Consider the following 27,976-nt stretch of genomic DNA (forward strand, 5'->3'; position numbering starts at 1 on the left):
TTCTTAATTTTTAATTTAACACTGGTGTTAAAGGGTAACTCCACCAATTTTACACAGTAAAGTGTGTTTACAGGTCTTGGGGAGTACTACTGCATATGTGATAAAAGTAGTGTAAAACCTTTTGTGGCTCCAGAGGAAGCTGCATGTGATCTGATGAATTGTCTCCAGTGATGTCACTCGGAGGCTCAGCTGCATTGTGGGCAATGTAGGAAGAAGAATGTGTTGAATAAAAAAGCTGCTGTATCGATTTTGATCATTTTTCTCTTCACACGGTTCACAATGAGTCCAACAGTGTTACAGGAGTGCAATAGACCAGTGGACTGCTTTTCAAAACGTGATGCCTACATTACCCACAATGCACCTTCTCCAATGGGCTTCCTCTGGAGCCAGAAGACTTCTACACCACTTTTTTCACATATGCAGTAGTACTCCCCAACACCTGTAAACACACTTCAGTGTATAAAATTGGCAGTTACCCTTTCAGTATTTTGGCATGTGTATAAAGGAGGGATTTCCAGTCTAATTAAGTGTGATCATGAGATAATCAGCCCACCTCTCCCTCTACCTTTTCAGACCCCTCTGTCCTTGGTTGACACTCACACTCACCATCCACTGACCTCCCCATTGGCCTCCTCAACCACAGCCAACGAGGACTGGCTGCGAGGGGAATTCTCAGGCAGAGGACTAGTTAATTATGCTAATCCAAGAAACTGATAAGGAGACGGTTTTAAAAATTTAAAACCTCTACAAACGCGCACACACACAGGCACACACTGAGGCAGAGACAGGCTCTGTGAGAAAATATGAGACTATTTTGTCAGAGTAAGCAGAGAGAGGAAGTTGAGGAAATAGAGAATGAGAACAGTTTTAATTAAGCTCTCTGCTTTCTCTCATAGATCTCCATCTCTGTGTAACATTTGAGAACTCTGTGTTTCCAGTCGCTTTTTTATCCCTCCCTTCAATTTCAAATACAAAACAGTCACGTATTAAATTATAAATTCTCTGGATGTTGGACTCTTCCTCCCCCCCGCTCAGCGCTCAGTTCCTCCTCTGTTGCTGGTGTGCTGCTGGCCTCTCCCCTCTCTTCTTGTTAACTGATGTCTGTGGGCGGATAACACTGCCTCACTGATCCACAACTCATGAAACACCACTCGTCTTCTTTTTTTTTCATCTCTGCCCAAAACTACACAGTAATTCTCTCCGTGCACAAACACACCATCACTCCCTTTCTGTTTTTGGATGCTGGATTTTAAAGAGCAGCACTCGGTGGACTTTTAACATCGCTCCTCCCAACAAATTGATTCTAAACTCATTTTCTTTTACGATCAGCAGCCGTGCGCCGGCTTTTATTGGAATGGCTTCCACACTGCTCTATGCGGTGTTTTCTAATACTACAAAATGTGGCATAAATCTCACTGTCTGAATGCATCTGTGATCCTTTCTCCTCATTGCTCGGGGACTCTTTTGTGCGTATCAGGGTGGATCAGGTTTTGCAGTTTATTGTCTGTAGCAGTGAAATGCAGGTACCTTTCTGTGTCCCACAACATTCAAAGTGCAAAACTGCAGACAAGCAAAAAAAAAAAAAACAGGGACCACGAGAGCTCGGCAGTGCAGCTTTGACTCCTGCAGGATACGACAGTGAGGGGAAGAGAGGGAGCTGGATCATCAGGAGCAGTCCTCTTGCTTCTTGTGGCATGCTAAACTCACCTCGAGGGACGCAGCTTGCAGCAAAACCCTGAGAAACTATTAGAGGGTTGGCTTCGCACTCTGTCAGATTTCTCCAAAGAAAATGATCCCTCCACCTTCCCAGAGGCATCAAAGGAGGAAGTAAAAGGATGCACAAAGAGAAGCCCAAATTTTTCTGTGCCTGTTTACTTGTTCGCCAGTTTTGTGCCAAATGCATTTCCTGTGGTGAACAGCTTGGACAATGTGGCTTCAATACAACACAGTCATCTTTTAGTTGAGTGTGAATCTTGGATTTCAGTCTGCTAAAAAAGAAAAATGCATCATAACTGTAATGAAATATGAATGAACTGCAATGAAATTAAGAATTAATCAAAATTATTCAGACGTGACCATTTAGGCATCCTAAGAAGGTTGGAACTGGGAGTTAACTGCAGAGTTGCCACACTTCAAGACATACACACTGAAAGAGAAACACGGAGAGAAGGGGGGAGAGAGGTGGGAGAGAGCAACAGAGGAGGGGTATAGGGGCGAGATCGAGTATCTGAGGGAGTATAATTAACTCCATGGTCTGCCTCTCTGCAGGCCTGCGGCATACTGCTCTGAAATGCTGATTCAGTACACAGATAGAGAGAGTTGCACGGGCGGGAGAAGGGGGTGAGGAGAGGGATGCAGTAAGAGAGAGAGAGGGAGAGGGGGGAGAGAGAATGGGCGAAAATGTGAAATGAAGCAGTGGCTCAGTGGGACAAACAGTCACCAAAGATGAGTGAGAGAAAAGCTGCTCAAACGAAAGTCACACGGTTATAAAAGAGTCACTGAACAGTTGATTGTGTACTTTATAGTGCGAGTCAGGTTATCTGCAGTCAGTGTTTGACTTTATCGAGCGCTCAACATTTGCAGATGCTCCAGAGACAGCAGCAAAAAGTCTCACTAATCAAGAGAACAGTGACATCTAGAGGTGCAACAATAGACCTGGCCTCAATGGATTTCTGCTGCAGAACGGTTGTTTTTCCTGCTCCTTTTTAAACAGAAGAAGAAGAAGAAGAGCGCTTTAACCTCTCACTGCTTGGTGGAGCTGCAGAGTGAGGATGTACCACTGATCGATGAGGGTGGCTTTAAGGTGTAAATGTGTGAGTTTAGCATTGTTAAAAAAGCATTTAAAAAAGAAAGGAAGAGCCTTACCGTGTGTGTGAGTGACTGTGTCCTGGGTCACGGTGGCGTGTGGGCTGCTGAATCACTAACAGAGGGGTTAGTCACAGATGAAAGTGGTCAGTCTGTCACCGGGCTGGGGGGGCAGAGGCGGCCTACATCCATAATGCATGGAGCTGAGTGTTACAGGTTAACTGAACAAGGACACAACAATGGAGGCAATAAACACTGGAGATAGATGAGACGGATGGATGGATAACACAGATACTTACTTCTACATCACTACTGTTCCACTACTTTAGAGTTTATAGAGTACCAAATACAGATGCAGATATAATTTTAGCTTCTATATGTCGAAAGCATCTTCATCGTTAAGTAACTTCTTGTACATCACATCACTTTTATAGACTTTTACATGCAATCTCTCTATCCTTTTATTCTTTTCCCCCCTTTAATCTTATCGGTTTCTAATTACTCTTATGTGATGTTGTCTCTTTATCATGCTTTTATTCTTGTTATTTGTATCGCTTTTATGTGATTTTGCCTTTTTTGATTTATTCTATTCCTTTTGTGTGTATTTATTCATATTGACATTTTGTGTTTGGCCTTCTTGTTTTCACTTCTCATTCGTGCTTTTTTCTGTTTGGCTTCACTGTTGAGCATTTTTCTGTTTTTAAAGCAACATGATGTAACTTTTCTTTTACCTTAAAATAACAGCTTCAAAATCATTTTGATGGTTCAGTGTCTTTTAAGAGGGTGAATGGTGTCTCTGTCTCAGCCCCGCCGCCCCCCTATCACTTGTTTCTGCACTATGTAACTCAGTGAGAGGGTAGGATCACAGCGTTACATACATGTTTACTTCAGCATACAAGTTTTCAACACATAACATTGTTTTGACGTAATGAGTTTTGTTTGTAGTTAACACCTACATTACATCTGACAAACTGTTACAGACCGGTGCAGAACATGCACTGTGCACCTTTTCAGCAGTGTTTCTATTACTAATGAGGAATGAAACCGGGTTTCTTCTTTATCGGTGTGGTCATTAATTTCCTTATTTTGTCTATATGCTGTATTTTCTAACAAGGGACTATTACTTGGCTGGTGTTAGCATTTGTTAAAGTCACATTATTGCTTATTTTTATGGCTTCACTATTAAACCAAGTAATATATACTATAGAAACAAGTCAAAAATATGAGTGTTTATTCTCTTTGTGATCAAGTACCGGCACGTTAAGATACAGATAACAAATTCAAGGCAGGTTGGTGATACAGGGCTTCTCCAGCCCCGTCGTATTGAAATGGAGTAAAAGTCACTGTTGCTACTTTATCATCTACAGTTTCTGTATCGTATCATGGCAGAAGCAGCAAGGACACAAAGTGCAATAATCCTTCAAAATATTTGGTTTAAACACACTCATAAGGCTGTAACAGCAGCAATAACAGTTTAAATACACACATGTCAGTATGTCCAAGTTTCCCAGAGAGGACACCATGACAGAGCAGCTGCCTTTACTCAGCAGTGTGAACAAATGTAGTGTTGGGAAATGATGACACTCATCATAAAGAGGCCAGAAAGCCGCAAATGTTCAGATGAAGTCATTAAGCAGTCTCCCTTCTACCACAGAATAGTTTGAATAACTTTCCCCAAAACCGTACAAACGTAGATCAACATCCCATCTTGGCTCAATTATGTTGAATCAAAATGTAATTAAAAGTCTGTCCAGCAGCGGACGTACAGAGAGGATGGACCACGCTGCAAGTGCTGATCTCTGTCAGCCATGTCCGCTCATCTGGCTCTGTGTGTCTGAGGTCCGATCAGGTTGATCGTCTTCCTTTAGCTGGAAACCCCAACTCTTCAGCAGATCAGACCGCTTACCCGGAAGAGTGGCAAAGTAGTCCTTCTGTTTCTGAGAGTAGGTCTGGACGGGTGGGACGATGTCTCTGTAGCCCCAGTCCTGATGATGCAAATATTTCTCTGATTAGCTTCAATGTCATATATTCAATTATCTGATGAAAAGAAACATTTACTGGTACTGTGTTTTAACTTGAGGAAAATGTATTTAAAATCACAAGCAATACAATTTTAACAACAGTAGAATAAAAGAGTGTGAATTTATAACTATTATAATTTAATTTATATCAAATGTCTTTTAATTTTGTCATATAGTACAAACAGAGCTAACAGACAACTGAAATCTTCCCAGGACGGCGCCCACAGGACAAATAAACCTCCACCAATGGGGGGCCTCTCATCTAAAGGCCATCTGTCTGAAGGTCTCTGACATGAAACGGTTCGCTCTCCCCTGCTGTGTGTGTAACGGTTATTATGGCTTACAGTGCTAAGGTCCTGTACCTGCCAGCGGAAGTTGAAAGCCTCCAGCAGCTGTATCCTGCCCTCTCTGGAGGGCACACAGTCAGGAGGATCAGGCTGCATCATCTCAGAGCCAACCGTCACGCCCCCAAACACCAGCAGGGCTCGGATGGCAAACCAGCCCCCGAACCTCGGATGCACACACACTCCAAACATCTTCTGCAGAAACAGAGGGAGACGCACAAAACAGAGGTGAAGAAACAAGAGTGGAGCACGATGATGTGACTTAATTAAACAGCGAACATTACTTTTTTCTCCCAGGGTTGGTCTGTGACATCAGACTGTTGGTAGTAGAAAGCTGCTCCAGACACATGAGCCGCAGTCTGCGCCAAGAACTTCGGCTTTCTGCTGGGAAGCAGCTCGTAGTCGTACCTTACATCCACCTGCTGTCCTGGAAAACACTGCAGGGCATATTTGTGTTTAGGTTTAGGTATATGCAGCATTTAAGGACAAAATAACGACATTTTTATTTGGGCCCCTAAACAAGACAGAGGCTAAGGATGAGATAATGATGCTGGACCCGTCATAAAGCCCTTAGCCTTTCTACTGATACTGTACTTTATGAGTTCATTATTCTTATTATTATGCTTGTCATACTTTAACAATCAAGACAAGACAAGGCATTCACTCACAGAGACACATCCAGCTCACCTGGGAGACAGCAGAGGACACACAGTGTTTGACACACTGGTCTATGGGGTCAGACTGCACCTGGCAGCCCCGCTCCTCCAAGAAGGGCAGGAAAGCGTGTTCAAACATGGAAGGGGTGCTGAGCACCACCACAGCCAGGGTGTCATCTGGGTAGGCCAGGTGAAAGTTTGGAGGCAGCACAGAGTTATACCATCCAACCTGTGAACATGGTGCCACGGAGGGTCAGAGAGGGAAGGAGGCAGGAAACTGTCCAACAAGGTGACGAGCTCCTGGAGAAATATGTCACCTATCAGCTATCTGTATACATGCAGTAGGGACAAATATCTATTTGTCTTACATTTGTCGTAGCTTTTTCATTTATTAAACACTCTTTAATTCTACCAGCTTATATATTTTACTGCCGAAACGACTCCTCTCTTCGTGGTCCTGGCTAGCAGGTGAACATCTGGACGTATTGAATAATAATGTTCACACTTTAAATGTTTTTTCTGTCAAAGCTACACGGTAGTAAGAAATTCGTGGCACGATACCTTCAGAGGGTGGACTTCAAAACCAACTTTGGATAAATACTCCTCTAAGGGTCCTGTTACATGTTCCACATTGACAGTGGACGCCGCCATTGCTGCATGTCCAATACAACGCTTTGAATCATGGGATATGTTGTTCTTTGGCTAATCTTTGTCAGAAAGTAAGGACGACTTTCTTTCGTTTCTGCTTTTATTTCCTCTGACAAAACGAATGACTACAATAAAATATGTAATAAAATGTGTTTTAAAGAAATGTTCCTGTCGTACTTCAGTCATTCAGTGACTAAAGAGGATGGCAGCAGTCGACTACAATACCCAGAAGACCCCTGCGGCTACGTCATACGCAATCACGTCGCGGTTATGTGCTCCTGGATTTAAAAGTGGAGTCGCAATGTTTTCTTGTCAGTGAGTAGCCTGGTTAGCCAGCTAAGAAGACATTTGAAACGTCGCCCTCAATCACTATTTCTTCTCTGTTCAGCCACAGGCTATATGAATTTTAATAGAGGACGTCACTCGGTGTCTTAAAAACGACCAGTAATTACTTTGCCAACCAAGACAGTAACGAGGGGAAAATGTCACCGTAAAGCTGCTGCTAACTGAAATAAGCTAACGGTAGGTAACGTTTGCTGCGCTTTCTCGGCGTTATCCCGACGTGTTGTATGTGAATGTTATGCTGTCTGTGTATTTGACTGCCAGCCTCTACTCTGCCGAAGTGTCCCTGAGCAGAGGGGTCCTATATCTTATATCTCTTCCAGTTCAGATCTGTGTATACTCTCCTGGAAGCTACAGAGAGCTCATCCCTAAAATATCAACACCACTAGTAGCCCATTAGATTATCAGACAGTCTGCAAGGCAAGTTTATTTGTATAACACAATTCAGACACAAGGCAGCTCAAAGTGCTTTACAGGGGCATACAATCACATTTAAAGACATTAAAAACAAGTAGGAAGACATCAAGATACAAAACATGAAAACAAGTTTAAAAATAGTAGGAAAATAAGTGCAAATTCTGGCACATCGGCCACATTTTTTCCTGAGTAGCATCTGATGAGAGTCACCACAAACATGCAAATGTCCAGGCTTGTTGTAATTGAATCGCCCATCAGGTGTCACGCGTCTCAACCAGGTTGTTGCCTCACCGACCAGCCAGAACACACGTCTTAAGTTACTGGATCACTCTCCTTCAGTGGTTCTTGATGAGGAGTCACTGTCAGGCTACCCAACACTGGCTTGCATGACGTTTTTGCATCAAGGATCAAGAACTGGCCGACAGATGCATTTGACAGCTCTGTTTTGTCTTTCTAGTTCAACTCAGACATGAACTGGGACAACCAGCTGAGCTCTATCCTGTCAGTAGCAGATGGCAGCGTTGCAAAAATGAGGGTGAGTGAATTAATACTGCCTTCGTCTGCTTTACTAGCCTTTCTGGAAACGACAAACTCTTATTTTAGTGTGTGTGTGTGTGGCCTTACTGCATACACATCACATATCCTGCTTTACATCAGTGAAGAGAGTGTAGGACAGTCTTCATTGTTGTCTTGGTGTCACTTGTAATTATTGGAGCTACCCGTAGATGGCAGTAATGCTCCACTAAAGTTTTGAGAGGGTAATTCAGTTATGCAGTTAAAAGATACTGATAGTGAGAGTTTTGGAAATACCCTTTTGAAGTTGAAAGTGTTTCAATGTGTCCACAGGAGAGGTTGACCTCGCCGGGGAAGTTCGCCAAAGGAGGAGATGGTGGGTGCACTGTTGCAGGTTTTTAGATATGAAGATATAAAGGGGAAATTACCTGATTGTGAGATAGTCTTAACTTCCCTCCTTTCACAATAACACCTCGTCCACATTTACACGGGTGTTTTTGAAAACAGGGTTTTCAAACAAAAATGATCTCTGTGTCCAGACAAAAGTTTCAGCACTGTTTCTGAAAAAGTCTTCTGAAAAAGGGAGCTGGAAGGAGCTTTCCTTAAGGTCAGTTTTGTGCTGTTTACATGTGTACGAAAGGCCTAAATGCAAAGAAACTATTAATACTATTAAAGAAACACCCGTGTGTGTGGAAAGGTCGTAGTTGCGGATAGGACTGACAAGGGTTTTTAGTCATTTGATTTATTCAAGTCTTTGGTGAACAACCTCCCTCACATGCTTCCTCCTCTCCAGATTTGTTTCCAGTGAGGGAGAGGATGCATGAGTCAGATCAGGGGCCTCCTGCTCTTCCTCCTCGAGCCCCGCTTCTCCGACAGCCTTCCCCATCCCTCAGTCCTGGTGTTCAGTGGGCAGACCTGGCTTCTATCCAGTCACAGCTCCAGATACAGAGCCAGGTGTGTGATTAGTTGTTTACTCGAGCCAGGTGTGTGAGATCAAATAGATGGCGCGTTTGTATACTCTATTATAGTGTTGTTAGCTTTGACAGAATTCCAATTTTTTTTTTTTCTTTTCAAGGCGATTGAGTCTCTCACCCAGAAACTCCATGACATCGAAAGGGAAAGGCAGTCTCAACAGTTACACATCCAGACGCTACAAGGTAACCTACTGCACCGTGACCGCTTACCTCAGTTTAAACTGGGTCATGTTCTCCTTTCACAACAACACTGGATTCCTGTTATTGTCAACGAGAACAAAGAAATTCATACCGGATTCAACACGGCTTAATGTGGCCATCCCCAAACTAAGCAAACAGATCACATATGTGGGAGAGACAGCAGCAGCCACAGCAGTAATAACAGCGTTACTAATTGAGATATGAGTATTAATAATACTAAAAGTAAAATAATAATTGATGGCTTGATCGCTAAAGGCTCTAGGAACCACAAGTAATGCAGTATCATGAGAGCACAGCGTTCAATAGGGGTAATAGTGTACTATTAGGTGATATGCCCGTGTCTGGCCATTAAGGGCTTTTGCTGTGAGGAGGAGGATTTTAAATTATATTCTGGACTTTACAGGAAGCCAGTGCAGAGAGGCTAATATGGGAAAAATATGTTCTCTAAGAATGGTTCTTGTCAATACACATGCAGCAGCATTCTGGATCAGCTGGAGAGTTTTTAGAGACTTATTTGGGCAGCCTGATAAAAGGGAATTTCAATAATCCAGCCGTGAAGTAACGACAGCATGGACTAATTTCTCTGCATCTTTTTGAGACGGGAAGATTTTTGCAATGTTCCTTAAAATGTGTTTTATGTCGGCGTTGAAGGACAAATCCTGATTAAAAATAACTCCCGGATTCCTTAAAAAAAAAATAGTTTTCTTCCTCCTGTTTGGATTATCTCAATTCCTTGATGACTTTAAGAGAAAGCCAGAGTTGGCAAAAGTACACACATTCTTTACTCAAGTAGAAGTACAGATTTTTGTGCAAAAAAAGGTTTTGTTTAAAGTAGAAGTACTGATTTAACTTCTTCACTCAAGTAAAAGTAAGACAGTACAGGCTCTGAAATGAACTGTAATTTAAAGACTATTAAAGTAATTTTGGAAAAGAAATACAAACTCAGAATTTGCATATTTACAATGTTAATGAGGTGATTATACAAACTCCGAAATTTGTTTTTCCCATAGCTGAATAAACAAGCTGTTCTTAGAGGAAAATAAAGTCCCCAGAACACTGTTTGAAGCTAGCAACGTGGCGGGGTCCGCCAAATACAAACAAAGTAAAACAGTATGAAACTGTGTTGTCCTTTATGGTCAGTTTGTTTATTCAATCATGGAAACAAAAAGAGTTTGTTTATTTAGTTTGTTTAGGAATAAAAAAAAAAAATCAGTCAATGAAGATCTTTCTGTTGTGATCAAAATCTCTTCTCTGAAACTACTCGGTGTACCTTTTAAACTCAAAGGTGGAATCGATAGGATTTGTCAGAGCTGTTCATAGAAAAATAGTTGATTGAGTCTCATGATGTCAAATAGACATTTTGTGTCCTGAGCAAAACAAAACAAAAGTAACAAGTCTGTTTTGAGAATGTACGGAGTAGAAAGTATAGGTATTTGTGTTCAAATGTAGGGAGTAAAAGTAAGAGCTGTCAGGAGATACTTGAAAAATCTACTCAAGTACAGTCATAAAGTATTACTCTTTACCTGTGCCAGAAGTACTAAGTTACTTCCCAATACTTATGGAAAGCACACTTTCTCTAAATGGCTTTTAACTGTATATAACATCTTGTTTTAGCTGTTCAACTTTTTGTTCCTCAGTATCATAAAACACTTTGGATCCACTGTGTTATGGTTGTTATGCTATACATTGTATACTGTATTTACATAACTGGGTTGATTAGTAAACAGAAGAAGCCTTCATCAAGAGGACTGGCTTATTAAGGGTAGGATTGTGCCTTCAATCTGTTTATATTGCACAGATGGGCATTGTGTTACAGCTCAAAACAAAAAAGAACAAATGCCTCAAGTTTTAGTTTGCATTAAATACACTTTTATCAATGCCTACTTTGTTAACTGCAAACTACTGTATCAGTTTCATTTAGACAATCTCAGGGGACAAGATAGAGAGTGGAACCAGCAGCAGAATCACTGCTGCAACACAAAGCATGACGATTTACAGGAAAATGTGTGCATCTAAATTTTGTGGACCATCAGCACTTACAGCACTATTCCTTCCTTGATCTACTGTGGCTTGTGTTGTACCTCATTTGTGGTTTGGTTGGACACGGTTGAATAATGAATAAATGTTCAATTACTTGACAATGTATAAAAATGGTGCCTCAACCCCCCAAAGTTCAGATCCTGCTAAAGCTTTGTCTCTCCTGTACCTCCTCCACTTACTCCCAGCCCATCTACTGTCTGAAAAAGGAAAATACACTCATCAAGGGAGGATTCATTTATAATTAATGAGTTTAATAAATCATTTGGATTTGTCCACAAGGCTGTCTCCTCCTCACAGTAATCTCTTCTCTCTTTTTTTCAGACGAGGTGCACATGCTGAGGGAGAGGGAAAGGGAGAGGGATGAGTCAAGGCGGGGACAGAGTCCGGGAGCAGAGAGAAGGATGGAGCAGTGGAAGAGAGAGGTGGGACGTGAGCTCAGCAGTCTGCGGGGACACATCACCAGAGCCACGTCGCTAGGCAACCTGGAGGAGAGGTGCATTAGGGGTGGAGTCGGGGGGCGTAACTGCAGACTGAGGTGGTGATGGGCCCAGCTCAAAATTGAAGTGTTTACACCTCAGTCTGCTACTGGGAAGGTGTCTGCGTGACATTTTCATTTTGGCGAAGACACATGTGACAGAAAAGAAATCACAGGACAGTTTTATCACCACTTGTCTTTCTTTTCTTACAGTTTCAGCTCAAAGCTCCGCAGGGAGGAGCTTGAACACCTGCGGAGAGAGGTGGACCAGCTGAAGACACGACTAAGTGAGTCACATGTATTCATCATGCCCTCGCATTGATTCTGAAGCCCAGTGCTGGCCTGCAGAGCAAAGGCAAGCCCCGTCTTGTTCACGCTCTTTCTTTTCCTCTTGACAGGGAGACAGGAGGAGGACGCGTTCCTCCAGCAGGCAGAGGCCAGAGAGACCAGGAGACAGTACGAACACAGCTGCAAGGTATACACACATTGTGTCAGGCAGCTTGTGTTTGCTTGTGGATGTGTGGTTTCTCTCAGATCCTTAACCTTTCCTTTTGTTTGCTTTTGTTCAGACACTGGAGGAGCTGACAGACAGCTACAGGAGTCACAGCACAGATCTGGCAAAGACCGTCTCTCAGTATTCACACACACAAGAGGAGGTCCGCCAGATCAGGTACGTGTGTGAGCGTGTGTGTGTGTGTGTTTGGAGTTTTGTTTCTCGTCTCACATGTTGCAATTATCTGTTACAACAGAACAATTGTGTCAGAGCTGAAGGAGGAGGTCAGGAGACTTATTCTACGAGAACATGAACCTGCACCTTTGCTCTCAGCGCACACATCAGGCAAGTTTCTCTACTCCTCTCTCCTAGAACACTAAGTATGAAGGAGCTATTTAACCCTGTCTCTCTTTTGGATTCAGGGGCATCACAGCTCCCTCTCAGCCACAGCAGAGGGGTCAGAGTTGACGAGGAGGACTCTGACTCGGAGGATTTCAGCCCGACCCCGAGCTTGGCTGAGGTCAGCTCAGATGATCTGTCCTGGCTGGATGACAAAGACTCTGGTGAGGACGAATCGTTTTCTGAATGAAAAGTGAAGTGCTCTCAAACACTGTCGCCTCATGCGCCTCCAGGTACTACAGTACGGCGCAATGAGACATCAAACCCACGTGTTTTTCCATCATGTCATTTTCACAAGCCGTCTGTCCACCTTCATGTACGCCAACACAAACATGTTTTGACAATTGGATTGCACATGCTCCAACCAAGAGAGAGCGATACACAGCGCTCCAGATGGGCACGGACTGATGACGGTTTTTGCAAGATGGGACGTGTAGTTTCCCTTCCCGTACCTCCCCCACACATCTGGCTCAGCCTTCGCTCTGATTCATTGCAGTTGCTTTGCTTCAGCGTGGGGAGCACTCGTCTGTGTTTGCCATTTCAGCATAGAGTTAGTTAAAGGATTAGTTTGACATTTTGAGAAATACGCCCATTCATCTCCTGTTGTGAGTTAGGTCAATACCACTCTCATTTCTTTCCTGGAGCTTCTGCTGAGTGCCTTACAACTTCACGGTGACAACTGAAAAAACATTCCTGTGTAGAGCCCTTGTGAAACTACAATGTGCCTGTTTTACACTTAATTTTATGTGTGGATTAAACAAATGTGCTGAAATGTGTGAATAAGTGAGCTTGGGAGGTGCTGGTAGGCAGATTTTGTTGGGCTAGCTGACAGCTAGCTGTTTCCCCTTGATTCCAGTCTTTATGCTAAGCTAGCTGTCTCCTGGCAGTAGCTTTTTAACATAAAGACATGAGACTGGTACTAATCCTCTCATCTAACTCATGGCAAGAAAGTGAGTAAGCACATTTCCCAAAATGTCAAACTATTCCTTTAAATGTTGGCAAACACTTGTAAAACGAAACAAGATGAAAGAAAAAAAGTCAAACCTAGAAATAAAAGAAGCGAGGAATGTGTGGCACCACTGAGACCACGTTTGTGGACCTACTGTGTTCTTCCACTTGCATATAAAGCAGCAAAGCTCTCATTTCCTCTCCAACAGTCTCTGCTAAGCAAGAAGTAATTTGTTGGGAAATTCAGTTCGCAGTGTGTTTGTGTTTGTGTGAGCACATGCACGGCTCATCCTGGAGACTTACTGTAACAGAAGGCTGATGTTCCCGGAAGAGATTACAATCTGCGCTAAATGTTTCCCAGAGTGATTTGGGCCCATGAAGCTGGGCTAATTTGACGATTGTATCCACATACACACACACACACACTCACACTCACACACACACACACACACACACACACACACACACACACACACACACACACACTCACTCATAGTGCTACACAGTTGTTATGAGAAACATTTGAACGTCTTCCAGCCTAATCCCACTGGAGGCACTCACACACACAAAGTAACGGCTCCTTCTCTGCTCTTTACCTCTGCCAGCTCTTCATCAGAAGCCACGAGTACGTCTGAGCGTTCAGTCCAGACGAAGCGACTTTGCTGGTCCGGCATCAGATCTGGAGGATGACGATGATGACAATGATGATCTCCTCGATGATGACGTGAACCCAGATTTAGGATCTGACCTCAGTCTTGATGATCTCTGACCTTTTTGTTTAAGGTTACATTCTGTAATTTTACTTTAGAAGAAAGATTTAGCAACAATGACATCTCTTTGAGCTTCGCCAAATACACTACCTGAGATCTAGTATTACTTTTAATTGATTTGATAGTTCAGTTTAGAGAAACAGAAATGTTCTCAAAACCAAAATAGACATAGACACGACACTACAAACAGCCATATGGCTTATTTCCTCTGTGGCCCCAAGGGAAGGGGAAAGGAAACAAAGGACAGAAAAATATGGCAACAGAAGCACATACATACTGTATTAAAAACAAGTAATCGAGTCCTTCTTAGGGTTATAACAGAGCTGCTCTGTTATGATCTGTGACACATGGATCATAACATTTGAGAAACCGTGACTAATGTGGGAAATTCTCAAAAGCAGTTATGTATGAGAATGCCAGAAGTGCCGAGGACTCGGGACAGATCACAGTATCTAACAGGGTAAGGCTAACAGGGTAATTTTAAATGTATTTTCAATTTCTCGTCTAAATCTGCTTTAAACTGCCCGATCCCATGTGACACACCCAACATTATGCTGTAACAAACCACCAAAGGATGAAGCAAATACTGTTTTTTATGTCTGTCTGTTTGGAAGCTTTGTTTCTCCTCGGTCTAGTTAGTGATATCTGCTAGAGGACTTTAAGGACTGTACAAACTGCTGAGAACTCTGATAGCCACAAATTGTCTTTAAATAATCTGCACTAACTGCCTCCACATGCACAGACTGATAGGATGCTGGGAACAAAGCGAGGAAGCCGTTTAAGAAGATTTTTTTTTTTTTTGAGGGCCTCTCATTCAGTCGAAACTGGTTTCATGATGGCGGATAGCACGGCTTTCTAGCATTTCTTTAAGCCGCTTTTCTCGCTGTAGACTTCACTGATTGAACCTTTTGGGCACAGAATTTTGAAATCAGTCACCACCAAATGGATGTAACGCTTTCTTTTTTTTTTGCCACACCCATGTTGCGAGTCGTTGACAACAAATTATGGGTCCTACCAAAGTTAAAGTACAGGAGCAGTGTAATTGGTCCGCTCAAGCCACAAGGCTCGGTTTCAGGCAGAAGTTTTAAAAATAGTTATGTTAAGGTTTGTTATGATTACAGATTGTTGAGGTTGGGTAAAGTTTTGGTGCAGTAAAAGCCTGCAGGACATGACATTACTACATTGTTACACCACTGATCACTGTGCTTTTCCTCCTCGTGCTATATTGTCTGTAGTTGATATTTTTGATTACATTTGTTATAAAATAAAAATAATTTATCTCCATGTAATTGCACTTTAAGAAGCTTTGATCTCTTGGTGTACAGTAATATATCAAGTAAAGATTCCCAGTACCTTTTGAGGCCTGAAGTTCTGTAGAACTGTACGATATGTAAGCTACACTCCTCAGTGTGGAAGAGTAATGGATGTTTAATGGGTTTTCCTTCCTGACATAATGCACTCTTCAGTCCAGGAAGGATCCGATGAGGGATGAGGTTTTTCTTTCCTGGTAATGGAGCTGAAGTGACGCAGAGAAGAATCTAAAATCCAATAACGGTATCAAAGCATTAACAACCCCCCAACCTCTACTGCAATGTCTTCATATTCAGAGTCGAGAGTCCCTTTATGCTGCCATGTCTGACATGAGTCACACTGTGCCAGGCTTGGTATCAAGCTGTTAAATATTTCAGCATCCAGACACCCCCCATTGTGGATCCCAGACCAGAGTGCAGAGCCTCGGGGGACCAGACGGGCAGGTTAGGTGTTCAGTGGGGTGTGTATTTGGAGGATTGAGGTGGTGAAAGTGACCACAGACACTACACAGCTCATCTAAAGTCAGATTGTCTCACTAAAAGTCCCCTCTAGCAAAAAGCGACTGGCACAGTGCAGAACAAAAGTATTTGAACAAATCTGACGCACACTATAGCTGTTAATACTGTAGCTGAAGACATTTAACGAAGAAAAGGCTTGTTTATTTGTTATTGTCGTCAGATAATGGCTGATGAATCAGACCCTTCTCCGGCAGTTTTATGGCATTTGCCAGGCAGTGCACTGAGTCATTGTTGGTCTGTAAAGAAAATGTTTTGTTGTTTTGTCTCCAACAATAAAGGTCTGTGTGTAAAAATTGAAAGAAAAGAGCCTGACGTTCTGTGGTTGCTACTACAGATCAGTGTTGTGTTCTGATTACACTTTTGTTTGTGTCTGAGAAGTGTGAATAAGAGAAAAGCGGACGATGGTTTCAAAATACTTTTAATCATAAAACACAGAGTCCAATAATCCACATCTGGCAGCGAAGCCTCATTATGCAGTGAGGACACTTAGTTTTTAACACCAAGATCATCTCAACAATACAATTCAGAACTGGAAGTACAGACGACATGGAAAAACTGAGAGAATAACTTCATTTCTGTTATTTTCCCTTACTTTGTGGCCTATTTGTTATTTATAGTACAATGATGAAATTGTCAACAAGTAAGATGGCAAATTGATTTCTACCAACGTGGGTTGTTCTGTGGTTTTGTATGAATCTTACTTCCTCTCACATTTTCCTGCACAGTCTGCAGGGCAAACACACAGCGAGGCTGATGCACAGTGAAATAACTGCAGTATTTGTGAACTAGCCCCGCCGAGAGAACCATGTGCTGTAACAGAACACTAAAGCAGCAACTAAGATGAAGAGTTTCATAAAGTTGTCTTTGCATGATGCAATCTTCAGTAGTATTTACAACACACAGGACAATGCTAACATTGTGTACAGGCCACTGGCCAATTTCAGTCTGCAACTGTCATCGTATGAATGAGTGCCTCTTGATGGTGTACACGCTCAAGGCTAGTCCTCAAACACAGGCAAGTCAGTGCAGCTACCCGGCCCCAGAGTGTGTTTTAAAATGGGTAAATCTGAAAGTTAGTTGGTTTGAGTATACTGAAAATACAGCATACAATAAGAGCTGTTCCTCTACTATCTAAGGCACTCTCTCCAGGACTCAAGACCCCAGGAAAGAAACAAAAAAACACACACTGCACATGTCAAAATCAGGCCAAAAGGCAGCAGGACCTTCAACAGAGAAATAGAAACAACAAAAAAAGAGAAAACGCTTAAATATCCCCTGCCATGCCTTCAAGAATCCATACACACGCCCCTTAACAGATTCACACACCTACAAACACACACACTTTAATTCCTGCACTGACATATGCACAAAATCTCATACACAAAAATATTTGTCCATTTTTTTCACTCCTGACAAATTAAAGTGCAACCTCTTTAACACTATAATCAGGTTTGTCATGATCATTTCTTTTCTCTGGCCTCTCAGTCAGATTACCAGACTGTCGGACATTAAAGGAGACATAATATACTCAATTTCAGGTTCATGATTTTATTTTGGGTTACTACTAGAATAGGGTTACATCCTGAATAGTGTTACTCCTGAATAATCAGCCTGCTCTGATTGGTCAGCTCACACACGCCTGAGCCAGCACCGTGTTTTCAGCGTTCCAGTACGCTTCACTGTTATCGTGAATACAGGCGTAAATTACTTAAATGCATGACATGGTGACGTAGTGTGGCGTCACAAAGTCACAGAATGAAAGGCGGGACTGCTGACGAGGTGTTTGAGGCACTTCAGGAGCAATGTTTTCTGTGGGAGAGAGGAACTCCCAGTGGCGCAGACTTTGGGCTTCTTAACTTTCAAGACTTTTTACCTATACTGACGGGAAGCAAACAATTGAAAGAGCATAATAAATCTCCTTGAACTGATTACAGGGAAGTGTGACGAGTGCCCCCAGGTGAGAATCTGGCAGGACAGGCTGAAACTGTGTCCAGGTGTGAACCATCCAAATGATGGATACAACTAATGATGAGGCCTCCTGCTCAAACCTAACCTTTTCAACTCAAGGGAAATCACAACATATTACACAACACCCATACCCCAAAATATGGGCTGAAAAATACGAAGCATACAGTATTAAACAGGGCCGTTGGCCTTATTTGTAATCACAGACACCAATAAAGCCAAAACGACCCCAGCGTGGGCGATATCTTCATTGTCCATTGCAGCTTCAATCATGTCTTTTCCTACATGTCATTGATGTAGATAAATGGAAGCAATCCAGAAATTTGCTCACACCTACCCAGAAATCTTTCTGTTCGGTGCACATTAAGGAAGAGAGACCAGGTTCGACAGCCGCTGCAGCGCGAGCCTGGATTCAAGGAGGGTGTTTGGGTGCCAAAAGCTTCAGTCGTGCCTCCATCAGTAGCTGTACATGGACAATGGTGTGTCCTCCATCATATCATCCTGCACAGGAAAAAAACAATATGACAACTAATTATGCACAGCTAATGTACGTATTATACGCTAATACCTATGTTTACACAGTCTACATGGTCCAGAGCGCTCAACTGTTGTTATTTGTTGGACTACTTTTTGGCTAGAGTATTGGAGTGTGATGTCAGAGGAAAATGGACGCCATGTGAATACGGTCTATGGCATGGCACCCTTGGAAAACGATTTATTATCATGATTGAAGCCTTTAGTTACAACGATACATGATAAAATACACTGTGGTTGGCAGCAGGAACCCGTGCAGTGACAGTGAGTCGCAGCGTTGCCTGGATGGCGTGGACGTGCTCACCATAGGTAGATCCTGCAGCCTGCGGAACTCCGGCCGGTTGTCTCTTCGGCGCAGTTTGAGGAAGAGGAGCAGAGTGATGATGACAGCAGTGATGATGAAGGCTGACACCAGGCCAGCCAGTAGGGGGTCTAATGTCGGAGTGTTATGGACCATCGTCGCTGTAAAAGAAACACAGGAGATAACTGAGTCTTGTTCGCTGCTTCATCACCCTCTGATTCTCTGTCGGAAGTTATAGCAACGGGCGACCACATGAAATGCACCGTTTCCTTGAATGAACGCATCGACTTGGACACATTTATGGGATAATCTGTCCAACAAATACAGTATATACGTAGTCGTTTTTAAACATTGTAATGCAGAAATGGTACATATCTTTTATGTGGTGCTGAAAGCAGAATTACAGCTTCCTAAACGGTTATTTAAAGCTGTGACTCGAGCTAAATATAGACCCAACAGCAGCATGTTGAGTGTTCTTCACGTAGCCCCGTACAGAAATGTCAAACACAGGTAGGTGATGTTAAGCTTGCCTGTACTTGAGCTCTCTGTTGAACAAGAACATTAATTTACGGGAGAGTGCGGTTCAGTACAGTGGTTTAATCTCGACCTTTCTATGTTGATGTCTCTCTGTGTTTGTATATTTCTGTGCAGGAAGAGTTTGTGCCTGCTTTTTTGGCAGCGTACTTCTGTATATGGATGTTGCCATGGAGGAATACTTTGTAAACGTAGCTGTTTTTTTTTTTTTTATATCCTTAGTTGAAAGTAACAACAACCACAGAGGAGCGAATGCTGCCTGTTCCTCTGGCTAATGGAAAGAGGCGACGTGCCAAGCGTGGCCTAATGAAACCACACAGAGTGAGAAAAGCAGAGAGAATTTTATATTTTAGCCGCATCCAAGCAGGCTGGTCAACTTCCTTCTTTTGCGAATCTGGGAAAAGTCCTGTCGATGTTGAAAAACTGAGTTTAGTTAAAGAAACATGTAGATGCATAAATCATTTAGAGGGCGAGAGAGACGGTAAAAGAAGGAAAACAGAGCATTCTTGAGGCCTCGAGTCCCATGACTGCCTCTGTCGCTTTCCCAAACAGAGCCATGATTGTGGAGTGCTTGGTGGTGACAGTGCTTGTAGAAGATGTAGACGGGAGGGGGTGCGTGTGGTGTGTGTTTGTGTCTGTGTGTGTGTAGACGTGAGGACTGGCTTGTGCTGGAAAACAAAGAACAGCATCGCCTTTGTTGTTCAGCCGATTCACTCCTGGCTCTGTCAATATCCAGGCAGTGAACCGTCCAAGCACACACTCATATACCAACACTGAGGATATTATGCTCTTACTGTCGTTGAGCTGGGAGGGGTCGGCATGGGCTTTGGCCTGTGCGGAGGTGCTGCTCGACGGGAGGGCGGTAGACTTTTGCTGGGCTAGGGTGGTGCTCTCAGGGTGTTCGTCGGGCTGTAAAGATGTGAGCTTCTCCGTATGCGACTCAGTATTGAGGGGCCCTTGACTGGAGCTGGTGCTGGATGTTGAGGTGGACTGGGTGACGATGGTGGTAGTGGTAGTAGTGGTAGTTTCAGACTTTGGTGACTCAGGTATTGGGGCAGTAGTAGACGAGGTGTTTGATGGTGCAGTGGAGTCAGGAAGCGGAATTCCGGCTTGGTGCGACGTGTTCGTAGGTGGTGTGGTGGTCGTCGAGGCGTCTGCAATGGTAGTGGAAGCTGTGCTTGTGGGGCTTGTGGTGTTGTTGGAGGTAAGTGGGGTGGGAGAGGCGGGGTCGTGGCTCCCAGAGGAAGGGATCGCAGGCGTCGGATCTGTTTGGTTCTTTTCAGGACCTGCAGCCTCTGTGGGAGCAACAATGCCGGTCCCTACAGAAAGAGACAAACAACATTATCACAAAAATACTGTAATCCGACTAATGCTTCATTACTGTACATTCACCATGAGGCATTTAAGGCTTCGTCTGTTTTTGTTTTCTCACAATACAAATACACAAATGCAATGAAAGTAAAGGGAATTTTGTTGCAATGGTGCTCAGAGCATTGAAAAATATACTGAAAACAATCCACAGCAGCGTGTATCCTCACTGGACCTTTCTGCTGAAGAAATAGTCCCTATGAAACCTGTTGACTTTGTGCCCGGTGGTTTATTAATAAAAGGGATTTTTTGTGCCGGATTGGCAAAAAATATTCTATCACAGTCCCCAGAGGTTACATCTCTAACGACGTCGGTGATCCGCTGACTTCTTCTCCAGCACCAACATGTGGATGACATTTGTGGTCCAGAGTGAAATGTCTCAGTTATTATGTAACAGATTGCCATGAACCACAAACATTAATGGTCAGCAGAGGATGAATTCCTGTGATCTTAGCAATGCCTTCACCCTGCGAGGCATGATCGCGTGATCTCACTGATCCATCTTGGATTTCGAGCTCTGCACTTGTGTCCGAAATCATCGTCTTATGAGTAACTACTGGCAGCTATAGTCGTGGTGCAGTTGTGACAACCGGCATGAGAAGCGACTGTTTCTTTTAAAGCAACGACGGCGCCTCCTCAAGAGGTTAGCGTAGCTGCTATAGCATCAGTTACATCAGAGCTGGCGAGAATAATTCATTGAAAGACGAGCAAAGAACGGCACTGGAGGTTGTTATCGACTTGTTGCACATCAGGTTAGTGATTCATGACTTCTCCAGTAGCTCCATGCGTGAGGTTGACTTGACTTATAGTGAAATGTCTCAACAGCTATTGGATGGATTGCTACACTGTAAATTTTAAAAGTTGACTTTAAAAAAAGTCAGGAAACCAATTACCTCAGAATCACAATGTAAAGTAGACTATTGAATTTAAGTTAAGAGCTAAAAAGTTTACCTTAAAAACACAAGTCGACTTTCTTCCTCGATTTATTTAAATAAAGTCAGATTTTACAGTGTAATGAGCAAATATCAGCACGCTAACTAAACTTGGATGGTGAACATGCTGAACTTTATACCTGCTTAGCAGCAGCATGTTACCATTACGTATTACATTACGTAGCATGCTGACATTAAGAGTTGGCTCGAAGCACCACTGAGCCACTCGTGTGGCTGTTGACTCTCACTGTTGTTTAGAGTTAATTTTCAGTGCTGAGAGCACCACAAATATAACTCACTTCCCCCTCGGCAGTAATAGGTGGTTGCAGAAACTACAAGTAAAATATCACAAAACCTGGATGGTTAGACTGAGATAGCAACCCTTAGAGTTGTGCACATGCAAACAGTACTCCAGTTCTTTCCACAAAATAAACTTTTAGTGCCTAAAAACGTGCCTTGCCTCTGAATATGTTTATGAGTCTAATGTGTGAACCAGCACCCGTGTGTGCTTGTGACAGAGCGTGTGTGTGTGTGTGTGTGTGTGTGTGTGTGTGTGTGTGTGTGTGTGTGTGCCTGGTGCGGGAAGTATTTCACTTCTACCTTTCTCACCCCCTTGCGAAAAGTCACACAGCATTTAATCACTTCTCTCCTCTTGTCAACACCATGTCTTCAGACTGAACTTTTCTCTCAGTATATATTACCATTGCACTTTATTTAATTAACTTCACTTTTATCTCACACCATCTCCCAGGATCTCTCCCTCTCCGTGCTCCAGTTTTTTAAAAACCAGACCGAGCTCTCGGTCTCTGTCTGTGTTGTGTTTGGCTGCCAATACTTTAACCCTGTCACTCACTCTGTGGCCCACTTCTGGACGTGGAAAACGGAGATAAGGACTTTGTTAAATATAGCTCCTAAACTCTGAGCCACCTGCTGCTGGACTCTCTAATGAATCTGTCTGAAGTGGGACAAAACTTACTCTACTCAAACAGTCAGAAACAATAAACACAACAGGAGATCGGCGAATAAAACAGGATTAAGAACGAAGAGTGTTTAGTTACCATTATCTTTCTTTGGTTCAGCCGTCACAGAGACATTTCTCCCTTCTGTAGTTGTGTTGCTACTCGAACTGTTGATGACTCTTGAACTTGAATTTGCATCAGGGCCACTCAGTGAAGATTGCGTAACAGCGTGGCTGATGGCGTCCAGGCTGGAGACAGGCACAGGCTCTGCAGCTGGAGCCTCGGGAGCCGTTGCATTTGCTGCAGCGGCATGGCCGTCGTCTGACGAGGAGAAGACACAAGTCAGATTTGGATAACAGTCAATCTCTGGTGATGTCGTCAGAGTCATTAACAGCTTGTTTGCTCATTACTCCGAGCAAACATGAAACAGCAGACAGCGTGTCGAGTATTATCAGTCAGCACAGGCCTGTGTTTGTCCAAAAACAATTAATAAAACTGAACAATGTATACACATATATTATCTATCCAGGGGGAGATATGTGACTATGCATACATTTTCCAGCAAAGCAGTGCAGCGCTCTAATAGAGTTACATGCTCAGTACATCCACAGTCTAGTTTATCATTGAGCTTCATTGGAGCAAACACGGGTTTATCGTCTTGCTAATGTGTGAAGCAAGAAGAACATCTCTTGTGCACACAGTGAATGGATCAGTGGCAATTTTGGACTCTTTGTAAAGTTGCTCAAGCACACCTTAATTTCATCTTAGCAGCCCTAAAATAATAATAATTATTATTATTTTCTGAAATAATTTCTAACCCTCTCTCAGGATTTAATGGCACAGAAAAGACACATGTAAGTTAGAAAATATGATTTTAGCGAGCACACAAGCAATTTGCAACAAAAATACCACCTACCACCTACTTGCAGTTATAAGTCATTCAAATCTGAACATGACACACTCATTTTTAGTTTGCAAACGGGACCTGCTGGGTTGGCCATTTCGCCATGCCAAACTACGAATACAAATGCATGGCTAAACGAAACGGGGCTCAAGTTGTAGCCGACAGCATTACTCGAATCCATTGACAGTCATTATCTGCTTCCACCTAATGCCAATGGAAACTCGGGTCAAGTTTCGTAGTCCACAAAACATTTCTGGAGCTTCACAGGAAAACTACGTCAACAAATTCTCCTAAACAACTGCAGTAAATGGGGAACCAAAAAAACACAATGCAGCTCGCTCAGTGAAGTCCAAGTGTCTGGAATCCCTGAGATCCCAAACTGATTTAAAAAGACATTATCTGGACCCTTTTAACAATCTTCACTGTAGCCACTAAGCTAAAGGCGTTAGCGAGCTCCCCATATGAAGTGGGTGCGCGAGCTCGATCGCACGTCAAGGGTGTAAATAATGTCTTTTAAAATCAATTTGGTATCTAAGGATTCCCGGAAACTTGGATTATGCCGGACAAGCTGTATGGAGCCATCTATTCATTTTTTGGGCTTTTTGGTTTTTCTCAGCATTATACTTCATCATATCCCTCCCTCACCATCCAACAGGAGTAAGACAAAGAATAATAGGAGTGAAAAAATATATTTATCTATACTTCAGTCATGTTGCACTATACATAAAATATTTAGGAATTTGAGGATTGCCAGCTGTTTCAATTGTATCTGCAGGCCCGACAGTGTATCAATTTTTAATCTGCTGATTTGTAAAAACACATCACAGTCACATGACTGCAAAACTTAATTTCAGAACACAAAATAAAATGGATAAGGACTGACCGGCTACGACTTTGATCTCTGAAGTAATATCCTTTTAATGAAGACCTCCAGTCTCTCTCTCTCTCTCCCTTCCTCTCCCCCGGCCTTGATCTCTTTAGCACTACAGCACAAATCTTCATTTCGGTTTCTAACTGCTTCCCTTTGATAAAGTCCAGAGCTCTGTTGTAATGTAATGTCATTACTGTTCCATAACACGCTCCCATGATGCCTTTCATTACCTCCATAATCACTCACGCAGCTCATCAGCACAAACACAGTGAGAGAGAGAGACACAGAGTCACAGAGAGAGAGAGAGAGAGAGAGACCTGTCTGAACTCTGAATGATACAAAAACAGACACACTCATAAATAGACAGAGGTGCTTGGCTGTATAATACTGGCCTTGTTCCCTCACTTTAGCTCCATTAGAGCTGTTTAAGTCAAATGGTGGAGAAGTATGTCTGTTTTGTATATATGTGTGTGTGTGTGTGTGTGTGTGTGTGCAGAGTAGATATATAAAGAGAACCACTGTTTCCACTGTTTCACACTCCCCTCTCCAGATATTACGGGCTCTAACTCGCAATCTCTCAGGTCGTGTGTCTGGGGAAGCAGCTCCTGCTCACTTCTTGACCCTGCCGGCGAGCCAACCGTTTTTCTGCGAGCAGATGTCTGCTGCTTCAGCACTCGACGCAGGAAGTGGCAATCAGTTATACCTTCTGTGTGAAAGCCAACTAACTGCGGCTGTAAAGCCCAATCAGCGCTGGTTTCACAGCAGGCGATTGTGGTGATTTTTGAGTCGCGGAGATCGTTTTGAAAAGCTTATCTCATTAACTTGGACTGAAAAGGTTGAGGACGGCTCTGTTCACGCTGCCCTCGGCCTTTTCACCTGCACTTATTTCAGATGTCTACTGTCAACAGGCGTGCGTCCTCTCGAGCTGCATGTCATGCCTCTAGTATGTCATCTTCTTTTCCAGCCCCGGGTCTTATTATGCTTTATAAAGTCACTATAATTAGTTTGTTAGTTTGTTATGTCATTTATTGTGTCGTGCACATACAAGTGCCCAGCTCACATGGACTAAAAATACTGATGCAGTGATGGAATATATGTTAACTAATTTACACAAAACATTACTGTATTTAAACAAAGAACACACAAATCATTTCATTTGTATTGTATTTATTTTTCTTACAACGTTTTACTTTTATTTCCTACATTACATCTAACACAGATATCTGTACTTTCTATTACTTACACTTTCAAAACAGGCTCGTTACTTCGGTTTTAATGCCTTTGAGGGAAATTATCAATCATTTACAACAATTTACTGACGCAGTGTGTCGTCATTTGACATCCTGGAAATGACTCAATGATCAACTATCTTTGTGGTGCGTTTACAAACAGCTCGGACAAATCCTACAGATTTTATCTTCATGTTACCTTTTAATCATATTACATTATAAGTACATTTCAGAGCCTGTACTTTTGTATCTTTACTTGAGTAAAGAAGTTGAATCAGTACTTTTACTTTTAACATAGCCTTGTTTTAGTATCAGTACTTCTACTTGAGTAAAGAATATATGTACTTTTGCCACCTCTGTATGTATGTTATTACATTTGTCATAATACATTAGGTTGTTTTAGGTGTTTGTATATCAGTTTCGTGTTTTTTGTATTGTTAGACTTTGTTAAATGAGATTTATCTAGGTTACTAGTTCGATAACTTCTAGAAAGAACATAACAATATGATTTCTTGGTTTGAACAGTTAAAGGAGCACTACTTAGTTTTGGAGAAGAAATTCAAACTCAGAACTGTAATATTTACGATATTAATGAGGTAATAGTACAAACTCAGGAATATTTTTTTTCCCATAACTGAATAAACAAGCTGTTCTCAAAGGAAAATAAGGTCCCCAGTACAGTGTTTGACACTAGAAAGATGGCAGGGTCCGCCAAAAATAAACAAAGTAAAACCGAATGTTATTGTGTTGTCCTTTAAGCTCAGTTTGTTTATTCAGTCAGAGAGTTTGTTTATTTAGTTTGTTTGGGCATAAAACAAATATCCGTCAATGAAGATCTTTCTCTTCTGATTAAATATTCTTCCACAAAACTACATAGTGCACCTTTAAGAGTGAAACAAAAAAGGCTTTTGAGAGAGACTGGATATTTTTAAAGGCTTTTTTTATTGGGATTTCTTTTTCTGGACAGTAATTGAAGGCTTGGGCCTATTGAGGATGTTAAGAAACTGAGACGTCTGCCCTTTCTTAGAGTCACGATGAGTTATTGTCAACGGAAACAAGAGAGTGAATACGTCTAAAGTTTTATCTGATGAGCATCTGCACTGTGCGTTCATGCAAACACAGCCCCATACCGTGCCTGTACTGTATACAGTCTGTATAATATATAAAGTCTGTTCATAGAGTCTACATACTTTACTACAGAGGCAAGCCAATTAGCATGAGCCCAGTGAAATGACAGTGTGCTGCTGCAGACAGTTAGAGGTGTTATTTCTCACAATGTACTCCCCTGCTCATTTACAGCCAATAAATGTCCTCCAGTGGAGACGAGCTGCTCTCTATTCATTTGAATTTCAGGCTCGAGGAGCCGATGGGACGGTTCTGCCCAATAAAATCTTTTCAAATGTCAATAGTCTCATTTTCCTTTTATGTGAGAGGCACTGATGGAGAGAGGGAGGAGACAGAGGTAAAGAAGCAGGGGGGAGGAGGAGGTTGATTAAGTGTTTGTAACAGGTAGGAGATAAAGCGGAAGGTGGGTAAGAGTGAAACACAGGATGTGTGAGAGGTGTGTAAATGTAATGCAAGCAGAAGGAGGAAGAAGCAGAGAGGGGGAGGGAGGATGATGTGATAGATAATGTGTGAGGCTGTTTGAAAAGAGGATCCCATGAAGGGAAGACAATTTAAATACAAAATTCATTTTAAAAAGATATTATTTGAAATGAAGCGAGGCTGGTGTGAAACAGGTCTGGCTGTTAGTGGGACAGAGTTTTGTCCACCTCTGACCTGAAGGAGGAACTGAAGTGTTCACACTCAACTGTCTCTCACTTCTGTTGGTTTGAATCTCTGCTGAGAGACATGACAGGTGACAAGAGGCAGGTGAGACTGGTGTGTGTGTGTGTGTGTGTGTGTGTGTGTGTGTGTGTGTGTGTGTGTCACTGTAAACCATTATGACAATTTCTAGCACATATTAATCAAAGTGCAAACAGGGAGACTAAAGTCTCCAGATGTAACAAGCACATTAACAAACAATAGAGCACTACCTACCGAGGTGATCAGCTGATCCCAAGTTAATAATGAGCAGCAGCGCGCAAAGAGCAGCCCAGAGTTTGCTCTTCATCATCTCTGTCCTCCGGCGACACAGCGAGAAAAATAAAACCGGAACAAATGTGGCCTCGCCTTGTTTTCTCAGGACTCTTCTCTCTCTGTGTGAGTGTCGTTCACCGTCCGATCCAAACACTTTAACGGAGTAGTTGAAGAAATCCCGGGCAGCTGCGTGCTGTCCTACCCCACTGCGTACTCACGGCAGCTCTGACACTGTGTGTGCGTGGCTGGAGGGACTGAAGGAGGAGTGTGTGTGTGTGTGTGTGTGTGTGTCTCTCTCTCTCTCTCTCTCTCTCTCTCTCTCTCCCCCCTCTCTCTCCCCCCTCTCTCTCTCTCTCTGCCACGTGTTCCCTGTTCAAAATAGTCAGTGGCTCTGACTCGGTGCCATGACGCTGGTGATTCTGTAG

The 27,976-nt window shown here is 42.7% G+C and overlaps 3 protein-coding genes across 5 annotated transcripts; 1 reads left to right on the top strand and 2 right to left on the bottom strand.

Moving 5' to 3' along the window:
• Window positions 1-4,019: 4,019 nt before the first annotated feature.
• On the bottom strand, window positions 4,020-6,505 carry mmachc (metabolism of cobalamin associated C). Its single transcript, XM_084354688.1, has 5 exons — window positions 6,388-6,505; window positions 5,858-6,055; window positions 5,455-5,607; window positions 5,189-5,365; window positions 4,020-4,790 (listed from the first exon to the last, which is right to left on the bottom strand). Exons 1-5 carry the CDS (start codon window positions 6,475-6,477, stop codon window positions 4,608-4,610), a joined length of 801 nt encoding a protein of 266 aa, XP_084210814.1. The 5' UTR covers window positions 6,478-6,505; the 3' UTR covers window positions 4,020-4,607.
• A 238-nt stretch (window positions 6,506-6,743) lies between these two features.
• On the top strand, window positions 6,744-15,335 carry LOC311258744 (uncharacterized protein). Its single transcript, XM_084355302.1, has 12 exons — window positions 6,744-6,996; window positions 7,691-7,768; window positions 8,080-8,122; window positions 8,540-8,700; window positions 8,822-8,903; window positions 11,283-11,454; window positions 11,650-11,723; window positions 11,835-11,911; window positions 12,006-12,106; window positions 12,186-12,274; window positions 12,352-12,492; window positions 13,882-15,335. The coding sequence occupies exons 2-12, from the start codon at window positions 7,703-7,705 to the stop codon at window positions 14,043-14,045; spliced, it is 1,170 nt and encodes a 389-aa protein (XP_084211428.1). The 5' UTR covers window positions 6,744-6,996; window positions 7,691-7,702; the 3' UTR covers window positions 14,046-15,335.
• Window positions 15,336-16,275: 940 nt separating this feature from the next.
• On the bottom strand, window positions 16,276-27,825 carry LOC311259163 (uncharacterized protein). 3 transcript variants are annotated; one of them, XM_084356091.1, is made up of 6 exons: window positions 27,513-27,825; window positions 27,252-27,311; window positions 22,568-22,789; window positions 20,004-20,528; window positions 18,679-18,836; window positions 16,276-18,341 (listed from the first exon to the last, which is right to left on the bottom strand). In XM_084356091.1, the coding sequence occupies exons 1-6, from the start codon at window positions 27,586-27,588 to the stop codon at window positions 18,297-18,299; spliced, it is 1,086 nt and encodes a 361-aa protein (XP_084212217.1). In that variant the 5' UTR covers window positions 27,589-27,825; the 3' UTR covers window positions 16,276-18,296. The 3 variants fall into 3 exon arrangements, with proteins under 3 accessions (XP_084212217.1, XP_084212216.1, XP_084212218.1); XM_084356090.1 differs by having other exon boundaries at window positions 27,252-27,314; XM_084356092.1 differs by lacking the exon at window positions 27,252-27,311 and having other exon boundaries at window positions 27,513-27,822.
• Window positions 27,826-27,976: the final 151 nt, after the last annotated feature.

The sequence above is a fragment of the Pagrus pagrus genome, assembly GCF_965226575.1.
Source record: "Pagrus pagrus genome assembly, chromosome: 6".
NCBI lineage: Eukaryota > Metazoa > Chordata > Actinopteri > Spariformes > Sparidae > Pagrus > Pagrus pagrus.

Coding starts and splice junctions, on each gene's coding strand:
- mmachc (XM_084354688.1), bottom strand. CDS start 6,477: ATGGCGGCGTCCACTGTCAATGTGGAACATGTAACAGGACCCTTAGAG. Junction 6,056..6,387: donor TTGAAGTCCACCCTCTGAAG/GTATCGTGCCAC, acceptor CCATGTTCACAG/GTTGGATGGTATAACTCTGT. Junction 5,366..5,454: donor ACCAACCCTGGGAGAAAAAA/GTAATGTTCGCT, acceptor CTGTTTCTGCAG/AAGATGTTTGGAGTGTGTGT.
- LOC311258744 (XM_084355302.1), top strand. CDS start 7,703: ATGAACTGGGACAACCAGCTGAGCTCTATCCTGTCAGTAGCAGATGGC. Junction 11,912..12,005: donor AGTACGAACACAGCTGCAAG/GTATACACACAT, acceptor GCTTTTGTTCAG/ACACTGGAGGAGCTGACAGA. Junction 12,275..12,351: donor GCTCTCAGCGCACACATCAG/GCAAGTTTCTCT, acceptor TTTTGGATTCAG/GGGCATCACAGCTCCCTCTC.
- LOC311259163 (XM_084356090.1), bottom strand. CDS start 27,588: ATGATGAAGAGCAAACTCTGGGCTGCTCTTTGCGCGCTGCTGCTCATT. Junction 20,529..22,567: donor TGAACCAAAGAAAGATAATG/GTAACTAAACAC, acceptor CTCTTTCTGTAG/GGACCGGCATTGTTGCTCCC. Junction 18,342..18,678: donor GGCTGCAGGATCTACCTATG/GTGAGCACGTCC, acceptor TTTCCTGTGCAG/GATGATATGATGGAGGACAC.